Raw genomic sequence first — 25,485 nt, 5'->3', positions numbered from 1 at the left:
TTTCAAAGTCGCAGAGAGCTCTGTCTTCTGAAGCTTGTTATCTCAACTGTCAGTCACTGTATTTTCTTTTTCTCTCCAGAGGACAGGTGAATAGTTCACTAGGCTGCTCTGTAAAATCATTTAGGATGCTGAGTAGTGTGTAAAGTGCAAATATTAGAGAATGATGCAATGTTATAAAAATCACTATATAACTGAAAATAAAAATATGAGAATGGTTTCTTTGCTACTAATGTTCTAGTAATTATCCATACTACACAATCAATTCATTATATCAATTTTTTTTCTTTTTGCTTCAGTGTCTTTAACTGTTCAAACATGAGGTTTACGATTTGCTCACAGCGGAATGGTCCACTGCAGTTAGAGGTGCAATTACAAAGCATGAAACCCCCCCCCAAACTTTGATTTGACAGAATTACTGCCAGATCAGCTATTTCCAACATGTCCGATCGATTTTCCATAAACGTGACCGGAGAATCGATGGAAAAAGTGATCGGAAATCGGATCAGACCTGTTGAAAATAGTCGATCTGATAGTAAATCTGTCAGAAAATTGAATTGTGTGTACCTAGCATAAGAAGCTGACCCCCCACAGTCCCAGGCCCTCTTGCAGCTGCAGGAGCAGCTCCCCCTATTACACATCTGCAGTGACAGCTGCTTGTACTTGGCTGAAGAGCGGTCTGTAGCTCATTCACTATTATTAGGAGCCATGTGAATAACAGTTACAGAAGCACTGTATAGGAAAGTCTTACCAATGCTGGGCAGTATGGCAGCCTCCAGAGACTTAGCAAAGTGACCTGTGGCTTCATAGAGCTCCAGCAACGTGCTGAGCTTGTGCTCAGGACTGGATCTCTCCATGGCTGTGCTCAGACACACTGGAATGGACGGAACCATCGCAGCCAGAGTCTGGATCATCAGAACCGTCACCACCTCATGAGGCTTCTTGAATACCTGTGGCAACAGTAAAGTCATGTGATATACAGCTCACAAGGGACAATAATACATGTACAAGAACATTCAATACACAGAAAGGTCTAAAGTGAGCAAACCTATAAAACAAATCACCACCAACATTGGTGAAATGGGAAACTTCAACAACTACAGTAGTCTTGGTTATCTGACACTGACGCTTCCCCCTGAATAAATGAAAGCAGAAGCAGCGCGTCTCACTTAATCCACCGGAGCCTGCGACAGGATCAAGTGAGCGACAGTAAAATGAGCCATAAATTACTTTTCTCCTATGTTGCTGTCACTTACAGTAGGTAGTAGACATCTGACAGAACCGACAGGTTTTGGAGTAGTCCATCTCTTCATGGGGATTCTCAGCAAAGCTTTTATTCTTTATAAAGATATTCCCTAAAAAGCATTTAAACAATGATGCTGGCCAGCTTCCCTGCTCGCGACAGTTTGGCAGTTGGACAGAGCAACTGCCATTCACTAAGTGCTTTGGAAAATATACAAAACCCTGAAAATCCCCCATGAGGAGATGGGATAGTCCAAAACCTGTCGGTTCTGTCAGATTTCTAATACCGTATATTCCGGCGTATAAGACGACTGGGCATATAAGACGACCCCCCAACTTTTCCAGTTAAAATATTGAGTTTGGGATATACTCGCCGTATAAGACTACCCCTCTTCCAACGCACACCAAATTAAAATAAAAATTAAAAAATCCTGTACTGGTGCTGTGTATGAACAGATACTGGTGCTGTACTGTATGTGTTACCCAGTATATAACAGTACATAATCAATTGACTTGTTGATCTGCGCATGGAGGAAAAACGTTTTAGCCATTTATTTAGGAAAGGGTTCTTTACAGTAAGAGTGATTAAGATGTGGAATGCATTGCCACAGGAAGTAGTTATGGCAAATTCTATACCTGCATTTAAAGGGGGCTTAGAGGCTTTCCTTGCATTGAAAGACATCCATGGCTACAATTACTAGTTAATGCCTAATGATGTTGATCCAGGGATTTTATCTGATTGCCATCTGGAGTCGGGAAGGAATTTTTCCCTTTAGGGGCTAATTGGACCATGCCTTGTAAGGGTTTTTTCACCTTCCTCTGGATCAACAGGGATATGTGAGGGAGCAGGCTGGTGTTGTACTTTATGCTGGTTGAACTCGATGGACGTATGTCTTTTTTCAACCAAAATAACTATGTAACTATGCATTGGTCAACTCTCCTTAAAGCAGTATCGTCACCATAAAAATCAAATTTCAACAGCAACTGGTCTGAGTGTATTAAGTGATAAAGATGCTAAGCCTGCATTCAAAACTTACAAAACCTTTTCTGCTGTTATGATTTGGAGTTATCACATACTTAAGGAGCACTGGCCCTTTAGTAGTCGTGCCAAAGAATTGCATGCTGGGGGTTCTTTATCTATAATCTATTCCTCCTCTTCCCTTTATTTCCCTGCCAGCTTCTTATCTGAAACCTAATCCCCTACTCACTTGTGTTTACAAGCAAGGCTGAGGTGACTCAGAGATTGGAGGAGACAAGAAAAAAAGTAAAGGACAGAAATGACATCACGAGTTAGCCTTAACTGTGGGCGAAAGACATGGCCCCCACCAGGAACAGAATTCTCGTAATTTACTATATAACATTCACTGAAATCAAAACGTGGATAGCACAATACATCTGTTATGTAAGTAGATCAAGTATTTATCTACTTATATATGTGTTTTTTTCCCTGGCATTGTATGGCTGATCCTACTGCTTTAAGTAGACTGGTCAGCTCTCCTTGTCTACCTGTTTATCAGAGCAGTATTGAAGAATAGATTGCGCTCAGCAGGGAGATCTGAGAGGCGGTAAAAGGATAGGGCGTAACACCCCGCATCGATGACACCCGGCGTATAAGACGACCCCCAACTTTTCAGAAGATTTTCAAGGGGTTAAAAAGTAGTCTTATACGCAGGAATATACAGTACCTACTGTAAGTGTCAGCAACACAGGAGAAAAGTAATTTATGGCTCATTTTACTCTGGAAAAAAAGTTCTTATTTGTATGGGTTTGCAAATATTTTAAATTTTACAATTTTTCGCTATAGTGCCCCTTTAACTGCAGTCACAGGAATGAGGAAAGTAATACCATCTCTAGCAAGTCGATTCTGATCACATTTCTGTTGAATACTGATAGCAGTTGAGGCAGCTGTGAAATGCATTAATTCTTGATTAGCAATCTGATCTTGATCAACTCAATAGGCTATAATAGCAAAGAGATACTGCATGTAACGATTGTGGAACTTTCTCCGTGATCAGCGCACAACGCGTGCGCTGACACGGCGGAAATCCTCCACAAGCGTATATTTGCAGGCACCCAGCAAAAGGTGCTACGCACCTGTAGAGGGAAATTCCTGTCGGCAGATGGCGCTGGGGAGTGCAGAGGAACCAATCCTCTGTACCTCCACAAGTGCCAGACAGGAATTGTACGAAGCGCAGAACGCAATCGCAAGAGAGGCGATTGCGAATGAGATTGAGCAAAGGGATTGGTTGTATGTGTGTGCGCCAATCCAGTCGCCACCCCGCGACCGCGCACACACAACAGCAGATACGAAATAGGAACGCGAGAGGTGCGATCGCCAGACGTGACACAAGGCAGATCAGAATAGAATACGAGGGTAGCAAAGGCACAGCAAATACAATAAAGAGATACGGAAAATAACAAACGCTAGCTAACCGTGAACACCGCACTCATTCGCAACAGTGCACGCGGTTATGCGCGACCTCCACGTGATAAGCACAATAGAGACAAGCACGCCTAACTAACCATTAACAGACAAACATGAAACAGAGGACGCGAGCGCTTGCTTAACGGTTACCTCACCGAGCCTGCAGCAAGCGTAGCGGACAAGACAGACACACGAAAACAGGGACAAACGAGAGATAGGATCCACAGCACTAGCGAAAAGTGGCTAGCGTGATCCAGGTACAGAGTAGCAGAACAGAAGGATCCCCAGCGCTAGCGAAAAGTAGCTAGCGCGATCCCAGAAGACAGAACAGAAGGATCCCCAGCGCTAGCGAAAAGTAGCTAGCGCGATCCCAGGAGACAGAACAGAAGAGATAGCTGGTAGCAACCGCTGCACCAGCTATACTCCAAGAACAGAGATCAGAACCATTTCCTGTCGACCACCATTGGGGCAGGACAATGGCAACAGGCAAGACAAGACAGAACAGGCAATACAGATAATACAACCTGACTGGGCTAGAAGGGGAGCCTAAAGCAACCCCCAGGAATTAACTATACTAGATAGCAATGGCTGACACTCCAGCAGTGTCCATCAGGAACAGAGCATGGAAAGGAAATGACCAGCAAAGCCTTCTGGGAAACATAAAGCTCTTATAGTGCCAGTCATCAAAGAAGGCAGGTAGGGGATTTGCATAACGAATGTATGCAAATTCCCCAGCAAGAGAACAGACCAGAAACTTGCAATGGAAAGACAGGTCTCTGTTCCAGAGACCTGCAGCCCACAGACTAGAGGAATGGACAAACAGCTGTCTGCCTGTGCAGCCAGCTGAGCGGATCATCACACTGCATACAATGGGAGCTGACCTCCAGACTTCCTTCATTGGTCAGTAAAGTTGTCCTTCAACCTTGCATTCTTATTGGTTTACTGTGTGAACGGGAGGGTGGGACTTCTTCCTGACACTCTGGTCAACAGCATTAATGTGGATATTAATCATTTGGGTATATATCAGAAATAGTGAACTCTTCTGTTCTACAGCTTTTACTGTAGTTCTGTTCTGGTCACAGATTCTACCATCATGTTACACTTACAATGCTCAGGTTTACTGCAGGATCACTTTAAAAAAGGGACTGTAGTGAAAATAACATAATGAATAAAATTGCTTATTTTTTACAATATTCACCTATAAATAATTGAGTCAGTGTTCGGCCATTGTAAACTCCTTTCTCTTCCCGATTTACATTCTGAAATTTATCACTGGTGTTCTGCCAGGTTATCTGTAAGGAATGTTCATTACTGCGTGTTCTATGCACAGAGGGAGATACTGCTTGCTTAGCAGTTGGAAAAAGCAGTTATTTCCCACAATGCAATGACGTTCACAGACCGCAAACTGTCAGGACCATGGTCATGACATCACACTGTGGGAGGAGTTTCACCACAATATCGGCCATACAGACCCCCCCATATGATCTATTCGAGGAAAAGTGGTATAAGCTACTGATTGGAATGAAGTTCAATCCTTGGATAAAGCTCCTCTGCATTCCTCTAATGGTGGCCATACACTGGTTGATTTGCCATCAGATCCGACCAACAGATCGAATCTGATCAGAGAGAGAGCGTATGGCTGCCTTTACTGCAAACAGATTGTGAATCGATTTCAGCCTGAAACCGATCACAATCTGTGGTGGTGCTGCCGCCGGTCGTCGGGCATTCGAACGCCGCTATCGACACACTCCCGACCCGCTGGCGATCGAGAAAAATCTTCCGCACGGATGGCTCGACGGGAACGATTGATTTCGGACGGAAATCAATCGTTTGCGCAGCGTTTTCACAGCAGATTCGATCACAGTGATCGAATCTGCTGTATATCGGCAGGAAAATCGTTAGGTGTATGGGCCCCTTAAGTCAGTAAAATACTTGTTCATAATGAAATGTGCCTGCAACTTGTAGAATGGTGGTAGAAACTGAAGTGTGAAGGGCAAAAGAGATGTATATCTCCTTTACATTCTTGCAATGCAGATAGCAATCTTCAGGCCCAAACTCATTAAAAGTGAACAAAAAAAGGAAGTGCATTTAAGTATGAAAGGACAGAGCTATAAACCTGAGGAGGTCTGGAGGGTTAACAGCTAAATGACAGCTTTCTTCTTTAATAATGAATGCTAAATATAGGTTAGCTAAAGGTGGGTTTTAATAAACCATTAGACTATGAAGTGTATGTGCTCTCTACATACTGTATGTACCAGAAGCCGCTGTGTGGGCAACAGCAATAAGAAGCTGACTCGTGCCACAGTGGTATCACTGATTCCTAGTCAAAGCCCGCGTTTTAGGCCCTGTTCACACTGACTATAGCAAAATGCTAGTGATTATCGCTAACATTTTGACGTGGTGATTTTTAGCACTAAAGGCAAAAAAAAATTAATAAAAATCACTGTACATTTTCATGATTTCTTAGTGATCGTAATTTGCGGTTTAAATACATTGCAATCACGATCGCCCTAAAATGCAGAAAAAAAAATTGCATGTAGCATGTTTTCGTTCACTGTGAATCGCGACATTGAGCTCACTGCCATATAGTTTATATTGCACCAGCGCTTTAAAAAAAGAGCTAGTGATCGCGGGCGATCAGCGGTAAATGCCCGCTAATCGCCCCAGTGTGAATGGGCCCTTAGGCCTCTAGACAAATCCATACATATTGCTGTCTTCATAGATGTAGCAGTTTACGGACACCACCAAGTCACTGTAAACGGTTTCTATTTGTACGCGACTCTGAAATACACATTAGGTGGTCATTAATGTTCCAATTTTACCAAATGGTCAACCTTACAATCTCAGTGTAATCCTCCGCGCTATATCTGGTCCTCAGTGATAAAATGATGGTATCTGCAGTCACCCCGCACTCAGACAGAACAGGTGACCACCACCAAAGTAAAAAGCCAAACCTCCGTTACCCATTTTCAAGTACCACAGCATTTATTGCTAAAAACAACATTAAAAAAAAAACTGTACACAAGGTACTCACATTGAGGGACCTTATGACAGGGACACTTCAGTAAATATACAGCATATAGCACATCCAGTGGATATACAAATCAAATAGGGTCATCGGATAATGCCCAGCCTCCACAGCTTGACTAGTTTCGGCGTTTCGCCGTCGTCAGGAGCCAGGCGATGTGGCGGGAGGAGCTGTGGAGGCTGGTAGAACTAAAGAGGTCACCACTAGTGAATATAAATCAGGGCGAGGAAAGTTTTTTTTTTTTAGTTTTTTTTTCTGTAAATGAATATTGCAAAAAAAAATAAAAACATAATAATAATTGTATTATGTTATTTTCACTACAGTTCCTCTTTAAAGGACACCTGAAACGGGATGGATATGTAGGCTGCCATATTTATTACATTTTAAACAATACCAGTTGCCTGGCTGTCCTATTGATCTTTCATGAACCAGTAGTTTCTGAATCACACACCTGAAGCAAGAATGCAGATAATGCAGTCAAAATATCTTTCTGCATGCTTGTTCAGTGTCTATGACTAAAAGTATTAGAGGCAGAGAATCTGCAGAACAGCCAGGTAATTTGCATTGTTTAAAAGGAAATAAATATGGCAGCCTCCACTTCTCAGTTATGTTGTCCTTTGCTCCTGATTTTTGGGTTAAGCTGAGATGCGATGCTTCTGCGGCATCCTACCACAATGCAAAAAAAATGACAAAAATATTACTCTATGGCAGAGTGCGCCAACAGGGTCATATGCATAGTACCGCCCCCTGCTCAGTGACCTCCCCCCTTCCCTGCTGGGCAGGAAGTACGTCACTGGGATGCCTGTCGTTCTACTCCGCACTCTGTCATTAACACTACGTGTGTCACCCATAGACTTCCATTACCCAAGCACTGTGCTTGTGGTAACGCACTGTTGCCCTCTTATCGGATACTTACGGCGCACCTCATATCAATAATGAAATCGGTTCCTGACCGACTCACGGATCTCTACTGTCATAGCAACGGTAGAGTGTGTGGGCTGCAGCGATGGGAGAGTGGGGCAAACGGCGAGAGCAACGGGTCCGTGTGGAGTGACGTCAGTGAGCACCCTTTTTGTACCAGGAAGTCACTGGTCCTTAACCTCCCTAGCGTTCTGGATGAGCTGAGCTCGTCCAGAGACGCCGGAGGTAACCGCTCAGGCCCTGCTGGGCCGATTTGAATAATTTTGTTTTTCAAACACGCAGCTAGCACTTTGCTAGCTGCGTGTTTGCTGCGATCGCCGCCGATCCGCCGCGAAAGAGGGCCCTCCCCCCGCAGACCCCGTGTGCAGCCTGGTCAATCAGTGCCAGGCAGCGCTGAGGGGTGGATCGGGACTCCCTATGACGTCAATGACGTAATTCCGTTCGTCGCCATGGCGACGGGGAAAGCCCTGAAGGAAACGAGATTTCCTGACGGGCATAGGCGCCGGCGGCGATCGGAAGGGTGGGTGGGAATCAGAAAGGATGGGGTATCATGTAGCTAGCGCTAGGCTAGCTACATGATTAAAAAAAAAAAATTAGGTTGAAAAAACCTGCGCATAATCGAAACGCCAGGGAGGTTAAGGGGCCAGAGACTGCTGGTACTTAAAGAGGAACTCCAGTGAAAATAATGTAATAAAAAAGTGCTTCATTTTTACAAGAATTATGTATAAATAATTTAATCAGTGTTTGCCCATTGTAAAATCTTTTAAATCCCTGATTTACATTCTAACATTACATGGTGACATTTTTACTGTTGGCAGGTGATGTAGCTGCTGCTTGCTGTTTTAGCAGTTGGAAACAGCTGTAGACAGCTATCTCCCACAATGCAACAGGGTTCACAGACAGGAAACTGCCAAGAGTACATACTCAGAATTTGTTTGTGGGAGGGGTTTCACCACAATATCAGCCATACAGCGCCCCCTGATGGTCTGTTTGTAAAAAGGAATACATTTCTCATGTAAAAGGGGGTATCAGCTACTGATTAGGATAAAGTTCAAAGCTTGGTCGGAGTTTCTCTTTAAGTGGTTAACATACAAAGTTTGTTCACAAAAAAATGCTGTTTGCACTGAGTATGATGGACAATTACACATTAAGTGCCAAGAAAAGAGAGAGAGGAACTAGGTTATGGGAAGGTGCACTTACATCAGATAAGGGAAAAAAAGATCAATTAAAAACATGAAGTTCAAACCACAAGTGCCTAGAGGAGAGGTCATAAAAACATATCAATTGGTTACATCAAGGTTGTTGGAGTTTGCGACCAGTGAAGCAAGACTCAGGACCGGCCAAGTCCCATTTGCATCACAGCCTACATTTTCCACTCCACTTAGGACTAACAAGATGTCCAAGCCGAAAACTTTATTAGATGCAATAACATTTTGTGACTTTGCTTTATAGAAATACCATTTTGGAAAACATCAAATGACTTCAAGCAGGTTGGGTGCTCAAATCAGTAACACCCAAGTATAGTTTCAGGGCTTGTTTCCACTGTTGCGACGCGATTTCGCCGGCATTCCGACGCTTGTAAAAACGCATGCGGATGCGTTTCCGCATGCGTTTTTACCCGCGATTTCGCGTGCGATTTCGCATGGCAGGGTGCCATGCGAAATTAACCATGACACTGCCAGGGCAAAATAAAATTGAAAAAGGTGCGAAATCGCGGGTAAAAACGCATGTAACAAACGCATGGGTTTTTACTATTAAATACATTAGCGGCGATTCGCATGCATTCCACTCGCAGGCGAATTCGTTGGCTCTTTTGTGCGTTTTTTTACCGCTGAAAAAAACGCACCTCAACAACGCTACAGTGGAAACAGGCCCATCCACTTGCATTACATGTGCGAATCTGCATGCGTTGGACGCATGCAGATTCGCGATAGTGGAAACGAGCCCTAATTCTCTGACCTCAATTAAACCAGTAAAGAGAAGCTGGAATGATCTGGAATAGCAGGGCTTGGTCTCACTACTAAGAAGAAATTACTTCCAGTGAAATGAAATCACCTAGACTAGGAGGACGGAATTTAAAACATTCAGCCCGCAATTATCGAGGAACCTAAAGGAGGGGTTGTTACATAATGTAACTCTAAAAAAGGGAGATATAAAAAGAAGCAATGCCAAGATTCATGTGAATCAATATACCGTATATTACGTGGAAGAAGAGAAAGTGCGGAGAAAGCCGGCACTGCTAAAATGGTCACAAAGACAAAATTGCGGTGTGAACATACCAAATCGAGGCTGCTCCGTAGATGCGCAGATATGCGCAAAACGGCTGTCAGGCTTAAAGAGGAATTCCAGCCTAAACAAACATACGGTAATTAAGTTACATTAGTTATGTTAATTGAAATTGATAGGTAATATAATCTCTTACCCACACGGTTTTAAAAGAACAGGCAAATGTTTGATTTCATGATGGCAGCCATATTTTTGGTTGAAAGGAGGTGACAGGGAGCATGAGACACAGTTCCAACTGTCCTGTGTCCTGAGCACCTCTCCCAGTTGCTAGGCAATGTGAATAACAACATAGGAAATCCCATCATGCTCTGCACAGCATCAGGGAAAAAAAAGCCTGGGCTTTTTTTCTTTGATGGGTGGAGCTTAGATAAAAATGCAGCTAAAAATGATGCTTTGGTAAGAAAAACAAAGTTCTGATGCTGTGCAACTGTTAAAGAAACAGTTGTTTGTGACCATTTGAACATGATGTATGCACTTTATCTTTTGATACAATAAAATCAGCATTTTAGCAGTGCCGGATTTCTCCGCACTTTCTCTTCTTCCACATTGTATGAACTGTATACCAGAGCACGCTAAAGCTGATCATGGGCTACTAATGAGGCAAACAGAAGCACAGCCCACTGTCTGACCTAACATAGTGCCAACCCGCTATCCTCTGTACACTGTATCAATATGTATTACCTTTGTTAGCATAATTTTATTTTACAAAAAGACACATGACCCCTCCTGTGAATAAAAAAGGCAATAAAATATATGCATCAAAGTATATTTTACAAATGTGTGCAAAACCTAGCAAAACGCTTACCGCCACACTGGCCATTAAATGTAATAGCCTGCCCAGAAATGACGCTTTGTATTCAAATTTTTTATGTAATTTTAAATCCACTTTCTGCTTTTTCCTGCATGGTGCACACATTCCCTATTGCAACGTATTTTACTGCAATCCTGAAAATAGTGAACAAACATGGAAAATCACAGGTGGGAAACGCAAATAGTAAAGCAAGCTCGGAGTCCTGGAAACCCCCCAAAATCGCCCATGAAAATAGTGGAACAAGTGTGCTCCCTGCCTATCTGTCTGTAATACCTATACAGCAGCTATAATGTTAGGGCTGCAGTAATATGAATACTCATAAGGCTAACAACGAAAAATCCCAAATAAATACAATTAGGCCACATCCACTGCATACAAAGCAAAGCCGCGTCCAGTTAATGCAGCAGCAAAATGAAGTGAGTAATCAAAATGACAATACTACAGTAGAATTACTGTAGACAGCAAAGGCTCAAAGTACAGTACACATCAAAAACATTTGTGCGGCACTGATGCATCTTTATAGCAAAAAAAAACCAAACATTTTATATTATAAGCGTTTCCTGGTTTAGACTGTAAATGGTTGCTGAGGACTACACTTCCTCCTGGGTCCAAGGAGCATACAGCCTGTACATAGGATTTTTGTGGCATGGTCTTAAACTCAACATGGATATGAATCTTCCTGAGGCAGGATTAAAATATTAACAGACAACAATGTGACGATTTTGATTTACAAATGTTTTGCCTAAAAGCCCCTTTCTGTCAAAAATGCAGAAGCAGCAGGTTTGGGTTGGTCTAGGTGTAAGGCCCGGTTCACATTAGCGTTCGCTATCAGGATTTTCCGCATCGGATCCGTAACGCATACTGTACAAACGGAACGTACGTTCCGCATAGCAATGTAATGTCTATGCGGACGTTCACACGCGTCCGTTCCGTACGTACCGGAGCCGGATCGGATCCGGACTCTTTTCCAACATGCGCTATTTTTTGGGTCCGGATCTCCGGCCCACGCATCCTGACCGGAGCCGGACCTGAGCCTGACAGCACCATCAGGAACACAGAAACCAATGGGGAACGGAAGGCACAGAACACACTGCCTACAGAAACCTGACGTTCTACCCCACTTCCTATGCGTATCCAAGCGGCCATTTCGGATGGGGACACATGGGCCAAGCATGTCTGGAGTGGAGCAGAAGTGACAGACGTGCTGGAGCTGTTTTGGCAGAATGTCGGAGGTGGAGGTGAGGCCTACAGCGGAGGACCTGATTCTACAGGTGCACCAGGTGCACCTTCTGCTGACCCCAACATTTTTTTATTTAATTTCGCTATTTTTTGCCCACGGATCCGGATGGCAGCCTGATGCATGCCTGATGCAAACGGACCGGATCCTGATCGGATCCTGATCGGAACCGTACGGTTCCGATCAGGATCAGGTCCTGATCCGATCAGGTTCCGGTCCGTTTGCAAGGCAAAACGCAAGTGTGAATGGGGCCTAAGATACTGTCCCACCAAACACCGTCAGTCATCTCCCGTCCTCCTGCATCAGCCTCTACCTTTATAGACCACTTCTCCAATTCCTCTCCACTGATATACCTTCTATCATTACCGGTGACTTTTTGCGCTCTTCCAAATATGACTAGACTGTTTCTAATAATATAGCTCTATATTGTCCTCATAGATGCCGCAATGACACTAAATTTCTCACACTCACCACCTCGTACAACCTCTCCCAGTGGTCCTCTACCTCCACCCACAAAGATGGCCACACTCTGGACTAGTCTTTACTCGGCTCTGCTTAAACCTTTAATAATACTCAATTTCCCCTCTCAGATCACAACCTTATAACTTTCACAATCTGTCCCTCCGTCTCCTGCTTTCCCAGAACTGCACCCCACTCACTTATGCAGGGAGGTAGTATTGTGCAGAACGCTCCTGGTGATGTGAACGTGACAAGTGCACGGCACCGGGCATGCGCAGAGCAGCCCCACTGACGCGACTAAACAAAGATTACCGGAGCCGATGGCAGGCAAATGGAGTCACCCAGGAGGACGGCAAAGGGAAGCAATGGTGTTCATGGGGCTGGAGGAAGCCCCAGGTAAGTATCAGTCCTTTTACCCCCTTCATCTCAGGTTCTCTGTAAGCCTGGTACATACATACAATTTTACTACTGCAATGTAGTATGAGCTTACCTATACAATCTGTTCATAGTATTCAAAATCAGTGGCTCTGATACTACATGGAGATGGTAGAAAGAATTGACTGATCAAAATTGGATGAGCTTATCAGGCTTTAGGGACCAAGTTCAATCAGATTCAGGAGCTGCTGAATCTCCCTGGCCCAATTCTGAGCTGCATACAGCATGCATGAAATCTGCATGCAAATCGGGATTATTTGCTCCTTGCTGACAACCTCCACTGTTAAGTAAGAGTCTTGGTAGTTTGTAGAAAGAAGAACTGATATTACCGGAGAGACCCACTGCAGTTGTGTGTGCCACGCACTCAGCAAGGTTTCGTAGAACTCTGCCAGCTGTCGATCCAAAGCCATTTCACTCTGGCACAACTCTTGCCACATAGATACCAGCTGTACCTAAAAAAAAAAAAAAAAAAAAAAAAAGGATTAGAAAGACTAGTAGAGAAATCAAGTAACAGAGTAAACAGTAATGGAACAGTTGCGTGTGGTCCGGTATTAGTTATAGAGAGAATCCAAAGACATAACAAAAGTTGTTTAGGTGATACCTTTAATGACTAACTGTACAAGAGTTATTTGCAAGCTTTCAAAACTTTAAAGGGACTCCGAGCAGTGCAGAAACTGTGGAAAGATGCTTATCATTTTAAAGCTCTCTTTCGCCTCTTTCCAATGATATATAAACCGCCGCCCTACGCCTTTTAGTTTTCGCTATTTCCGCGATCGAAATTGCCGCGGCCGTGATTTCGATCACAAAAATAGAGAAAACTAAAAGGCGTAGGGCGACGATTTATGTGTCATCAGAAAGAGAGCTTTAAAATGATATCCATCTTTCCATAGTTACATTGTATTACACAGGGCAACTTTTTCCTAAAGTCAGCAGCTCCATTCTGCTGAATGGAGCTGCTGACTTTGAGAAAGTCAGAACCATGTTAGTTGAAGAAACTTAAAGTTTCGAAAGCTTGCAAAGAAATCTCGTACAGTCATTAAATGTACCACCTAAACAACTTATATGTTGTTATGTCTTCAGTAATGGAACAGACATCTTAAATAGTCCATTTGGATTACTGCTCTTGTCTTAAAGTGTAACTGTCGGGCATAAAATAAAAAATCAATTCTTTATTTTTATCTGGTAAAAAAGTAATAAGGATGCTAGCTAGGCAATCCAAACCTTAAAATCACTATTACTTTTCTTGATGATAAATGATCATTCCCGGGTTTACCTGACTTATTTGGTACACACAAAATTTGGTACACAATAAGGAAGTTGCAGGGCATGCTGGGTTGTCCATTTTTTCTTCTCTATTTCCCCTCAGACTTAATGAATGCAGCCTGAATGGTGGAAGCATCTTTCCCTCCTGTTTTGCCCTCCCACACTCTCTGATTGGCCAATATTTCTCATGCTGAGACTATAGTGATCAGGCAGAGGAGAGTAAGGGAGAAAATGACATCAGGATTGGCTTCAAAATAGCCACACTCCAAATGGTAAATGCCAAGAAGGATTTTCTGTTTTTTTACTGTAGAAAAAAATCACTAAAATAAAAACGTGGACAGTGCAACACATATGTTATGTAAGTAGAGCAAGTATTTATCTACTTATATATGTGGGTTTTTTTTCTGAGATAGTAAGGCGGACAGCTCCTCTTTAAGACTAGTGCCTAGGCGCCAAACCATGAATTACAACTACTGTTCAACGCTATAGTTGGGAAGAGATCTATTCGGGGGAAAACAGATGCTCTGAGTGGCCAGGTTACTTAACTTTCAATAGGGATGCTTATTCTGATTGCATGGAAATTACATTTCACATTTCTGATCGTAACTTGGAAAACGGATTTCTATGTAAATACCACATTACTGCAACTTTTAGCCATAATTTTAGCCCAATCACAGAACTTGGAAGCATTGCACCAATCAGAGAATGCAGAGTTAACTCGGAAGTATTTGGCCAATCAGAGAATGCAAAAAGTGACCAAAAACAGACTCCTCAGAAACCAGAAATATGTCATATGGTAATAAGCACTGGTGGAAATTGGAATTTCTGCGGAATCAGATATCGGCATTTCCGATCATCCCTAACTTTCATAAAAGATGCTAAAGATGCTCAGGCTGCCGGCAGCTTCACAAACACAAGTGACTGGCTCGGCTCTCCTGCCATTGCTATGCAGAGAGGAGGGGGTGCCATGAGAAGTACTATTGGTAGCTGCTAATTTGGAGGGAAGAGCAGCTGTTAGTCAAGGATTTCCTACATCTCAGATTGCTATTCTCCACCTCTGCACTTGGCCAGTAATGTCTGTATTAAGAATGGAAGAATGTTTAGTCTGAAGAAGCTGGATTCAATGCCAGGTCATCGTAGGAATAGATTACGGAGTTTCCCCATAATGATAAATCTGGATTGCTAGCACCAGTGGTGGAAGGGCAGGGCAAGACGATTAGGATCTGAGCCAGTGTTCTGGGTCAGATTAGGTGATAAATTGTCTCTTAATATCAACAGGTCACATGATAGGTTAGAGTTAGGTATAATCAAAGAGGTTAAGGCTAGACAAAGGTGAATGGTAAAGCTTAGTGCTAAACTTTCAGTAATAAAATTGTCAAAGTTAGGTGGAAGGTTTGTGATAAGACTATGGGGAGGGTAGAGGTCAGCAAGGGGCTAGGCTTACCATCAGGTATAGCCCAGGGCCAGGATAAGGCTAAATTTGGGATTAAAAATCTGGACATGATAAGATTCATATCTAGACATCAGTGTATCATGCCAAAAAGACCCAGCTCTAAAAAGATGCATGCCGGCCTTTGTAATGGTCTGTATATTTTCAAGCAATTTTTGAATCTCTTTAACCCATTAGCAACTTAAATAGTTATCTTGTTTGAGATAAATGCACTGCTTTTAACCTCAGTCTGCAAAATTCGTTGTGCTGTAAATTATTGGAATGCTTTGATCTCTCTCTACTAGCAGAAAATATAGAAACTGAAAGCATAAGTCCTCTGTTGTCTCACACTGCCTCCTAGTGACAGTGAGTCATAAATACTCATTATAGCAGTAATTATTAGAAGCAGGGAAATGTAACAAATAAGAAATAAGAAAAAAGTGCTAAAATAAATTGGCCTGAAGCACTTGCAAGCCTCTAAATACATTAGCTGCTAAAGGGTTAATAAAACACAGACGACAGAGTACTGGAAGTAGCGCACACATTAAGCAGTGAAAATCTTTTAAGTGTGTGATGCTGTTGGATCTATGTGTGGTCCTTGAAAAGTGTCTGGTTTTAGGAAGCATCACTGGATATGGCAAGGGCAACTTTTCAGGGTTCACCATTAATATTGGGGTTACCTATATGTTAGGAGTTAATTAAATGACTGATAATATTGGAGTTTGCTATATGTTCGGAGTCAATTAATCAATGAGTTACTGTGAGGTCGGACTGTGCTTTTGTAACGATTACCGTAATTACAGGTTAGTATAAAGGAAGGGTTATATAAACATTACATTAGCAAATACAAGACATTTTAGTGACTTTCTATACATTCACATATGGAGCTACAAAAACATGCATGATTGACTTTTACAGATTAATGGTAAAGATAAGGACAAGGGCTCCTGTCTGCAAAACAATCTAGAAACAAGCAAATGGATCTTTGGAAAAGTAAACTTTTTGTGCCCTTTCAAGTATGACAAGACTGTTTCCAATAATATAGCTCTTTACTGCCCCCTAATGGCTGCACTGTTTCAAGGCCACAATAGTGTACAATTTATCTACTTATTTTAATACTGTAACTATTTCCAGTTCTGCAAAATGGTTTTAATTATACCTGAATTTATTTTACAATCACAACTTAGCCCCATCAATGTTTTCTGCCCACAATGTGCATGCAAGTATTATACTGTGAATACAGTACAGAAGGGGAGGACTGGGACCTTTTGGCCTGGAGGGAAAACACAAACTAGAGGCCCGTTATCACCGCAGCCCAAGCCAAAATGACATCACACACTTGCCCCTCGTGCTATATGCCAGTAGTCACATGGGAAATACAGTAAGAACACTTGAGGGACAGTGTGACAGGTAAAGTATAATCCACCGGCACCGGCGGGTACATAATACATTTTGAGTTACAACGGCCGGGGTTTCCGTCGCGTTCAGAATTTATCATCAGAATTCACCTGCAAGCAGCCCTTCTGGAGTCTAGGGACTGTTAAAAACTTTTCAACCTAGACAATACCCTATGTAGCTGTGCACATGCAGTCTTTTTAACAATGGTGAGAGACTAGACAGATTTTTTTCCCATAGACCCTGCAGGCAAGCCTCTGCTCTACATCATACTGTGTATATTTACCAGCTTGCCCGCCCTCTAATTGCTCTGTAATTGGGCTTTTATTTCTCTCATCCAGCCCAGTGGTTCACATTACCTTATACAAAAACATGAAAGCGCCAGGCACTGTACCAGCCCTAAATCATTAAGTTAGATGCAGCCTGGGGGGAAATCTCCCCCCTTCCCCCCTGGCCAGTCCTCCCATGAGTACAGTCGTCCTATGCACACACACATACACACAAAAATCAGAGCAGATAACTACCATATATGCACAGACTCTCCCCTTTTTTTCTACGTCTCCTTATACAACCCCCACCCCCCCTATCCTTCTCCATATCAATGAACATACAATTTGAAAGCAATTTTTTACATCTGCTACGCCTGTGGCCATCCACAATATGAGTGTTACTTGCCCCTATATAACTACTGCTTTTATACATCCAATTTCAATATTATTATACACGGTTCAATTGCAAATTTGCAGGCTTCTCACTCACTTAAGATTGTAGACTTCGGACACTCCTATCTCCATACTTTCTAACAGATATTATTTCATAGTGCCCAAAGGTCCAACTTGTTACATACACCTGATAAATATTTGCAACATTATTGACTATTATGCCTAGTTTTAATGATTTTTTTTTGTATTTGTATCCTATTATGATCAATTACCGTATATTACTATGGTTTCCCAATACTGTTTATCAAGAACACCTGAAGGTATTCATTTACCGTACATACTCGAATACAAGGTGACCCAGTGTATAAGTCGACTCCAATATTCAACCCTCGTAGACTGGAATTTTTTATTGACTCAAGTATAAGTCTACCCAGCAAAGTTGATGGCTGCACTTGTGGCTCAGGAGGGGTTAATGACTGCACTGCATACAGTATTGCAGCCATTAACCCCCTCCTGTCCCTAAGTGCAGCCAATACCTCCTTTAAGTCTCCAAGTGCAGCACTTATTCACTCCCTTTTATGCAGCCCAGTATTTCCCCCCTGCCCCTTTCTTTGTTAATTGTTGTGGCCAGGACATTCAGACCTGTGTTTTCTTGGCATTTCCTTTCCTCATAGTATCATTTACCACAAGATAATTGCTGCAAATGGGAATGTCACTATTAGTACACACATTACTCCGTGTGCTCAGTGCTGCCCATGACTCGTGTATAAGTGGACCCCTATACTTTTATGAAGTGAATCAGACCTAAATTTCTAGTCTTATACTCAAGTATATACAGTATTCTTACTTTGGGACATAAAATATGAATTGTAATACTATATAAAAATCTAATTAGATCTTGGATTGCTTTTACATATTTTATTATACTTTAATTGTGTAGCTAGATAGATGGATAGATAATGTTGCTAACCCTCTCTAGGCATATAGCTTAAAGAAGTGGGCAATGCCCTATGAGATACTTTGTACATGTACCAATAAATAACCTTAAACATATCGCCCATCTCCAGACTTTTGTGATGCAAGTAGAATACTTACCCATCTGTTGTATCAATATAATGTATACTAGTCTTATTGCAATCTGATCTGCTTCACCTGGGCGCCTCCATATTGCTAATCTTAACCCTTAGACCGCTGGACGTCTAAAGGCATTTCTAGGTTTCCATATCCATACACCACGGATGTCTAAAGTTGTTATAGTACAAAACTACTTCCACTTGCCGTGAATGTCTATAGGAGAGATTCTGTAAGGAAAAAAAAGTGCCCATATGGGGTAATTACCTTCGGAAGGTGAAGCCTCTGAATCCTAATAAGGCTTGTCCCGTTCTCGTCATCCTCGGGGCTCCAGCGATGTCAGCCCCTAAAAATTCACTGACAAGCTTGAGGGCGCAGGCAGTAGGGGCTTCAGCGTGCGGTAAGATTTACCTCTCTGTTCAGTAGAGAGGACCCAATCGGGCTCGGCTATCTCCACAGGAGCCCGATTGGGGAAGCTTAGACTGCAGCTGTGCAGGACCAAGGATAGGTACGTATTGCCGCATGCTGCTTGGGGGCTGCCACTGCTGGATCCCTGAGGCTGGAGAAGATGGACAGGAAGTCTCATTAGGATCCAGAGCTCCCCCCCCCCCCCCCAGGGGTTTTCTTTAATAATAATTAGTTCAATTCTATATCATAACAATTGGTATAATTCACAATCATCTCAAATGTATTTGCCCCTCAGTGACAAACCCTACTGACTAACGTGGGCTTTGGTATGTGTAGATTTGTGCAACACTTAATAAATATATGCAGTTTGGAAACAGACCAAGCAAATTCCACCTCCACAGGATTTGATTAGTCCATTTTCACACTGCTTAAATTTGCAAACAAAATGTTGCATAACTCTGCATCATCAATTCAGAACTACCTGCATCTCATTTGCCATTCCTAATCATGAGTGCGGTTACTCAGTATAATGCACAGTGTGTCAATCCCCGTTTGAAAAATCAGTTTCTAAAATGTTCCTTTCTCTTTATTTCACTCCTCTTGCTGTAAGTGGTCTCTGTACACAGTGCAGATTCTAGGCTAAAATGCAGCCAGGGCGAAGGTGTAAAAATTGCGCCCCCCCCCCCCCAAGCAAGGTATGGGTGCCCGCAGTATAGGTTAGCCAGGTCAAGTTGCACTTAGTATAGGTCCCCCCAGTATAGGTAGCCAAGAATAGGTACCCCAGTATAGGTAGCCAGGCATAGGTGAGCCAGTATAGTTGCCTCCGGTATAGGTTAGCCAGGTAGGTGTCTCCAGTATAGGTAGCCAGTATAGTTGCCCCCAGTATAGGTTAGATAGGCAGGCGCCCCCGGTAAAAGTTAGATAGGTAGGTGCCCCAGTACAGGTTAGCTAGGTGGATGCCTCTAATATAGGTAGCCAGAATAGTTGCCCCCAGCATAGGTTAGATAGGTAGGTGCCCCCAGTATAGGTTATTTAGGTAGGTGCCTGCAATATAGGTAGCCAGTATAGTTGCCACCTGTATAGGCTAGCTAGGGAGGTAGGTGCCCCCAATACAGGTTAGATAAGTGCCCCCAGTATAGGTTAGATAGGTAGCTGCCCCCCCCCCCGGTATAGGTTAGATAGGTAGCTGCCCCCCAGTATAGGTTAGATAGGTAGGTGCCCCCCAGTATAGGTTAGATTAGGTAGCTGCCCCCCCCCCCCAGTATAGGTTAAGTAGGTGCCCCCCAGTATAGGTTAGATTAGGTAGCTGCCCCCCAGTATAGGTTAGATTAGGTAGCTGCCCCCCAGTATAGGTTAGATTAGGTAGCTGCCCCCAGTGTAGGTTAGATTAGGTAGCTGCCCCCCCAGTGTAGGTTAGATTAGGTAGCTGCCCCCCCAGTGTAGGTTAGATTAGGCAGCTGCCCCCCCAGTGTAGGTTAGATTAGGTAGCTGCCCCCCAGTGTAGGTTAGATTAGGTAGCTGCCCCCCAGTGTAGGTTAGATTAGGTAGCTGCTCCCCAGTGTAGGTTAGATTAGGTAGCTGCCCCCCAGTGTAGGTTAGATTAGGTAGCTGCCCCCCAGTATACCTTAGATAGGTAGCTGCCCCCCAGTGTAGGTTAGATAGGTAGCTGCCCCCCAGTATAGGTTAGATAGGTAGCTGTCCCCTATAATGGAGGTGGGAGCCAGAGCCACGGGGAGGGCAGTCCGACCTCTCCCTCCCTCTCCCGGGCCGCCTCCGTGCTCCCCCCTCAGATGCAGAGCGAGCAGCCAGGAAGCGCTGTTTACAACTCACCTCCCTGGCTCCAATCGCTGCTCTCTTGCCGCCGGTCTTCTCCTATCTGCCTACACGCTGATACACACGCTGCTTCCGGCTAAACAGGAAGCAGCGTGTGTATTAGCATGTATACAGAGAGGAGACAGGCGGCGAGAGAGCAGCGCTTGGAGCCAGGGAGGTGAGTTGTAAACAGCGCTTCCTGGCTGCTCGCTCTGCATCTGAGGGGGGAGCACGGAGGGCGGCCCGGGAGAGGGAGGGCTGCCCTGCCCACGGCGCCGGCTCCCTCCTCCATTACAGCGCCCCGCTCCCAACAGCGCCCCGGGTGGCACACCCCACATGGCCCTAGAAACGGGCCTGTCTGTACACAGTTTGTATGATCGTGTGCAGATTTTAAATCGATGCTTCAACAAACAATGCATATAGGAACAAAGCCATTTCTTACGGCCAACAATGGGGGTGACATGCCAGCGTCTTACAGCAGGGGTAAAATAAATAAAGCAAGTAAATTGCATTATTGATCAAAGCCTCATTCATGTGTGAATGGCAGGTAGCGTAATGCAGTGCACACTTTATACGATTATGTAGTCGGAGCAGTTTTTTGGTACCTGGAATCAGTGGTTTCATAAACTGAGGAGTTAGATGATTTTTGCACCAACTCCACAGCCCAAGTAAGTATTAGACTATAGAGTCAGAGCAATTTTAAGTACCTGGAGTCGGAGTTGGTGGTTTCATAAACTGAGTCGGATGAGTCCTGCTTCATAATAGCGAGGAAAAGCCCTTAGTTTTGTAACGCTTTATGCAATACTATCTACCCTACTTCAGTGGACTACAACCAGTACTGTGACTTCAGTCACCTTTATCAATCTCAATCAGAAGTTTATCAATGGTCCACAACATATGACTGGGACTCTGCTGGAAGTATTAACGCGTATCTGTCCTCCTTTAGATTGTATGGTGGATTGGACAGCTTATCTCCTCCTGTGCCATAGTTAGCACTCATCCATATAGGTTTGTCATTTATCATCTATTATTTATTTACACCTGTGCTTTATGAATGAAAAATAATAATAACAACAGCAATTATACTATTTAATTCTCCAAAGCCAATATAGGATTATTAAACCATGTTCTTAACACATGGCAGGAAAATTACCGAGTAAACTTGGACTTGTAGATTTTAGATAAGAAGTTCAGAATAAGGAATGAGAACAGCATGAGCTTGCAGTAAAAGACCCCACCCTCAGTGCTGGCAGTAAACGGGTCACCATTACAGTAAACACCTGGCACAGAGCAGGGTCCCCGATACTACGGAATGTACTGTCCTTAAGTGTTACCTCCAGCAGACTGGGCCCCTTTCCTAGTAGAACAAGAGGGCATTGTGCCATTGTTTATAAACCTCTAAGCCCGTACCAGAACACAAGAGCAAGTCATCAATCTCTGCTGTGGTTTGTCAAATTATGATGTAACTTTCAAGAAACCACAATGTTTGTTTCCTCTTTTTAAAGCAAACCTTTACTTAAGCTGTACTTCAAACAAATGTGACATTTATAAGGGTTTGAAAGTAACAGACAAGTGTAGCAGAGTATGCTTGCACTGTTACTTCTTTCTCATATACAATATATGCTGCCACTTTACTGCTGAAACAGCAACTTCTGTAATGTCAGTATAGATAAAGACGCTATCTAAATTCACAATTGAAGTATTTCTTCCCTTCCTCCTAGTCACCACTGCTCTAGGACTTCTTCCCTCCCTCCTGGTCACCACTGCTCTAGGACTTCTTCCCTTCCTCTGCTCTAGGACTTCTTCCCTTTCTCCTGGTCACCACTGCTCTAGGACTTCACTCATGTGGTTTTATTTTCTAGAATGCCTTTCCATGTGTTTGCAGGAATTCACCAATTCTGCTCCTCCACTTCCTTCATTCCCCTCTCTAAACCTCATCATACACTTAATATTATTAATATTACTACTTAGTATTTATATAGCGCCTACATCTTCCACAGATAGATAGAACAAAGCATTGGCACTGCAACTGGACCTTTCAGGAGCAGCAGGCTCATTAAGAATCCATACTGCAAGCAACTTGATTTATTTGTGAAAATGTGACCCGAAGTGACACGATGAGACAGACGTGTATGTACAGTGCCTAGCACACAAATAATTATGCTGTGTTCCTTTTTTTCTTTCTCTGCCTAAAAGAGTTAAATATCAGGTATGTAGGTGGCTGACTCAGTCCTGACTCAGACAGGAAGTGACTACAGTGTGACCCTCACTGATAAGAAGTTCCCTTTTTATCTCTTTCTTGCTCTCAGAAGCCATTTTTTGCTAGGAAAGTGTTTTATAGTTGGAATTTCTTATCAGCGAGGGTCACACTGTAGTCACTTCCTGTCTGAGTCAGTACTGAGTCAGCCACCTACATACATGATATTCAACTCTTTCAGGCAGAGAAAGAAAAAAAGGAACACAGCATAGTTATTTGTGTGCTAGGCACTGTACATACACATGTCTATCTCACATCACTTCGGGTATCCTTTAAACTGGATCGAACAGTGCAACACTGCAATTTGATAGATTTTTAATAGATTTCATTCTGAAAACTACTGAAAAATCTCTTCCTAGTGTGTGTGTATGGCAGATATCATAAACACCCCTGTCAGATTTGATCTGACAGGAATCTATCCGAAGGTTGAATCTGCTATAATCTATAAGCAGGACTGTGGAGTCGGTACAAAAATCATCCAATCGTTTACTCCTCTAATTTGCATATGACAATCTAGTTAATTTACAGTATATAACATAAAAGGCATTTCCTCCCTGCAAAAGCTTATGAATTTTAAAGCTGTACTAAGATGGCATCTGCTTTTAGGAACAAAATCGAAGCTCCTGGGAGTCTGTGCATTTTTTACGACTCCGACATCAAGCACCCAAAAACTATTTCAGTTCAGGATTGGTTAAGGAAGGGTTCATATATTTCATCGTGAAATACTGAATGTTTTTTCAAACTTTTTCGTCTCTTACGTTAAAATGTGCTTTTGTGTGCGGGGGTTTTACCGCAGGTAGTAAAAGTCAATGGGAATTTGCATGTGATGTGCGAATTTATGCTGCAAGTAGTACTTATTTTCCACGCATGTGAAAAAGCATGAGTGAATTTTAGCAGATGTGCGACTCTTCATTGACTTTCATTAAAAGTGTAGCAAACGCGTTTATGCACATTCGCAAATGCCATGAAGGCAGAAACAGAATACAGAGGATATGCCATATAACATAAAAGATAGGTGGGCATCCTTTTTAGAAGGTACCGCATCATCTTCCACTCCCCCTTTCTCTATCCCCACCCCCACCCATAACAATATGTAGCTCCTAATCATCGTTTTAAACATCCCACTGACTCAGGGTTTGAATTATGGAATGTAAGAGTGATGGGGCAGCTGCTATTGATGCTAGAGGCTACTAGCTGCATGTACCTACTTTTTCTATTATTTTGTTTTGTATACCTCACATAAGCATGACAACGATATAAGAGGCAGAGCTATAGGGATGCTGTAAAGTTACTAAGCACTTATGTTGACATGATGTCATTTACTTGTGTATTTCCTTTCTCTCTCTCTTTTGGTTTCTTGTTTTTTTTTTTGTGTGTGTGTGTGTGTGTTGTTTTTTTTTTAAATCTAAAAATATTGATTTTGAAGAATAAAGTATAAGCAAACAATGATGCAATCTCTTTTGCCTGATACTGAGAACTTACTGATGAAGCATAAACTTGCAGTCGGGCCTCTGGCACCTAGTGGGAATTTGCATGGGATATGCACATTTATGCACATCGCATGTACTTTTTTTTTCACGCATGTGAAAACGCAAATTTTAGCAGATGTGTGACTCTTCACTGATTAAAAGCGCAGCAAATGTGTTTAAGCACATTCGCAAAGGGGGCACACATTTTAATGAAGAAACTTATTACCCTGTCAAAGGCTTGGGACATGGACACATGGACATTTTGTATGTGGTCACTTCTGTCCATTGACCAATTCTCCTCTCTCAGCAATGGGCTCAGGAGGTAGCAACTGTGGCTGTGTAAAGCTTCCCACTTCCCAGTTTATCTCCTCTCCAATGAAAACATTACATTTCAGCTCAAGGGATGTTGGCAGGCTTACACGCCCGCCGCGTCATACATCCTGACGAAGCTCGTAGGGGGCGGCAACGCGTCGATGGGAATGGTTTCCACATGCGTCTGAGCGCTCCTACTAGCCGGCCGTGCTGCAGCGAGAAGGCCCTGTGTCTCCACTCCTCTCCCCATAGGCGATAATACCTTTTGGGTCGAAAAAAAACGGAAGTGGTGGAGGGTTGAGCAGACATGCAAGGCTGACACACAACCAGCGTTGACGATGGGACAAGGCGACAACTAAGCTGTGCCTGGTCATCGGGTGGTAAGAGACTGTTGCCAAAAAGACTGTCCGAGGCTCTGCTGGGGAATTGCATGCAGCTTGAAGCTTAGCATACGGCATACTATACCAAAATCAGCAACCACTTATTCTCCGCACTCTGTTGATATGTAAAGGGAAGGTACCGGTACCAGAGTGGGTGGAGTGGGTGTTAATATGCTGAGGTTGTGG

At 43.1% G+C, this 25,485-nt stretch overlaps 1 protein-coding gene across 2 annotated transcripts in view; it reads right to left on the bottom strand.

Annotated features, from left to right (window-relative positions):
• The window catches only part of COG7 (component of oligomeric golgi complex 7), an 88,751-nt gene that overhangs the window by 40,394 nt on the left and 22,872 nt on the right, over positions 1–25,485 (bottom strand). For both annotated transcript variants that reach the window (XM_068244446.1, XM_068244445.1), the window contains exons 7-8: positions 13,171–13,293; positions 749–947 (exon numbers count right to left, since the gene is read on the bottom strand). In XM_068244446.1, coding sequence (XP_068100547.1) covers positions 749–947; positions 13,171–13,293 — 322 coding nt within the window. The remainder of the gene's footprint in view (positions 1–748; positions 948–13,170; positions 13,294–25,485) is intronic.

Source organism: Hyperolius riggenbachi, chromosome 7 (genome assembly GCF_040937935.1).
Source record: "Hyperolius riggenbachi isolate aHypRig1 chromosome 7, aHypRig1.pri, whole genome shotgun sequence".
NCBI lineage: Eukaryota > Metazoa > Chordata > Amphibia > Anura > Hyperoliidae > Hyperolius > Hyperolius riggenbachi.
This window is presented reverse-complemented; position numbering and strand designations above follow the sequence as displayed.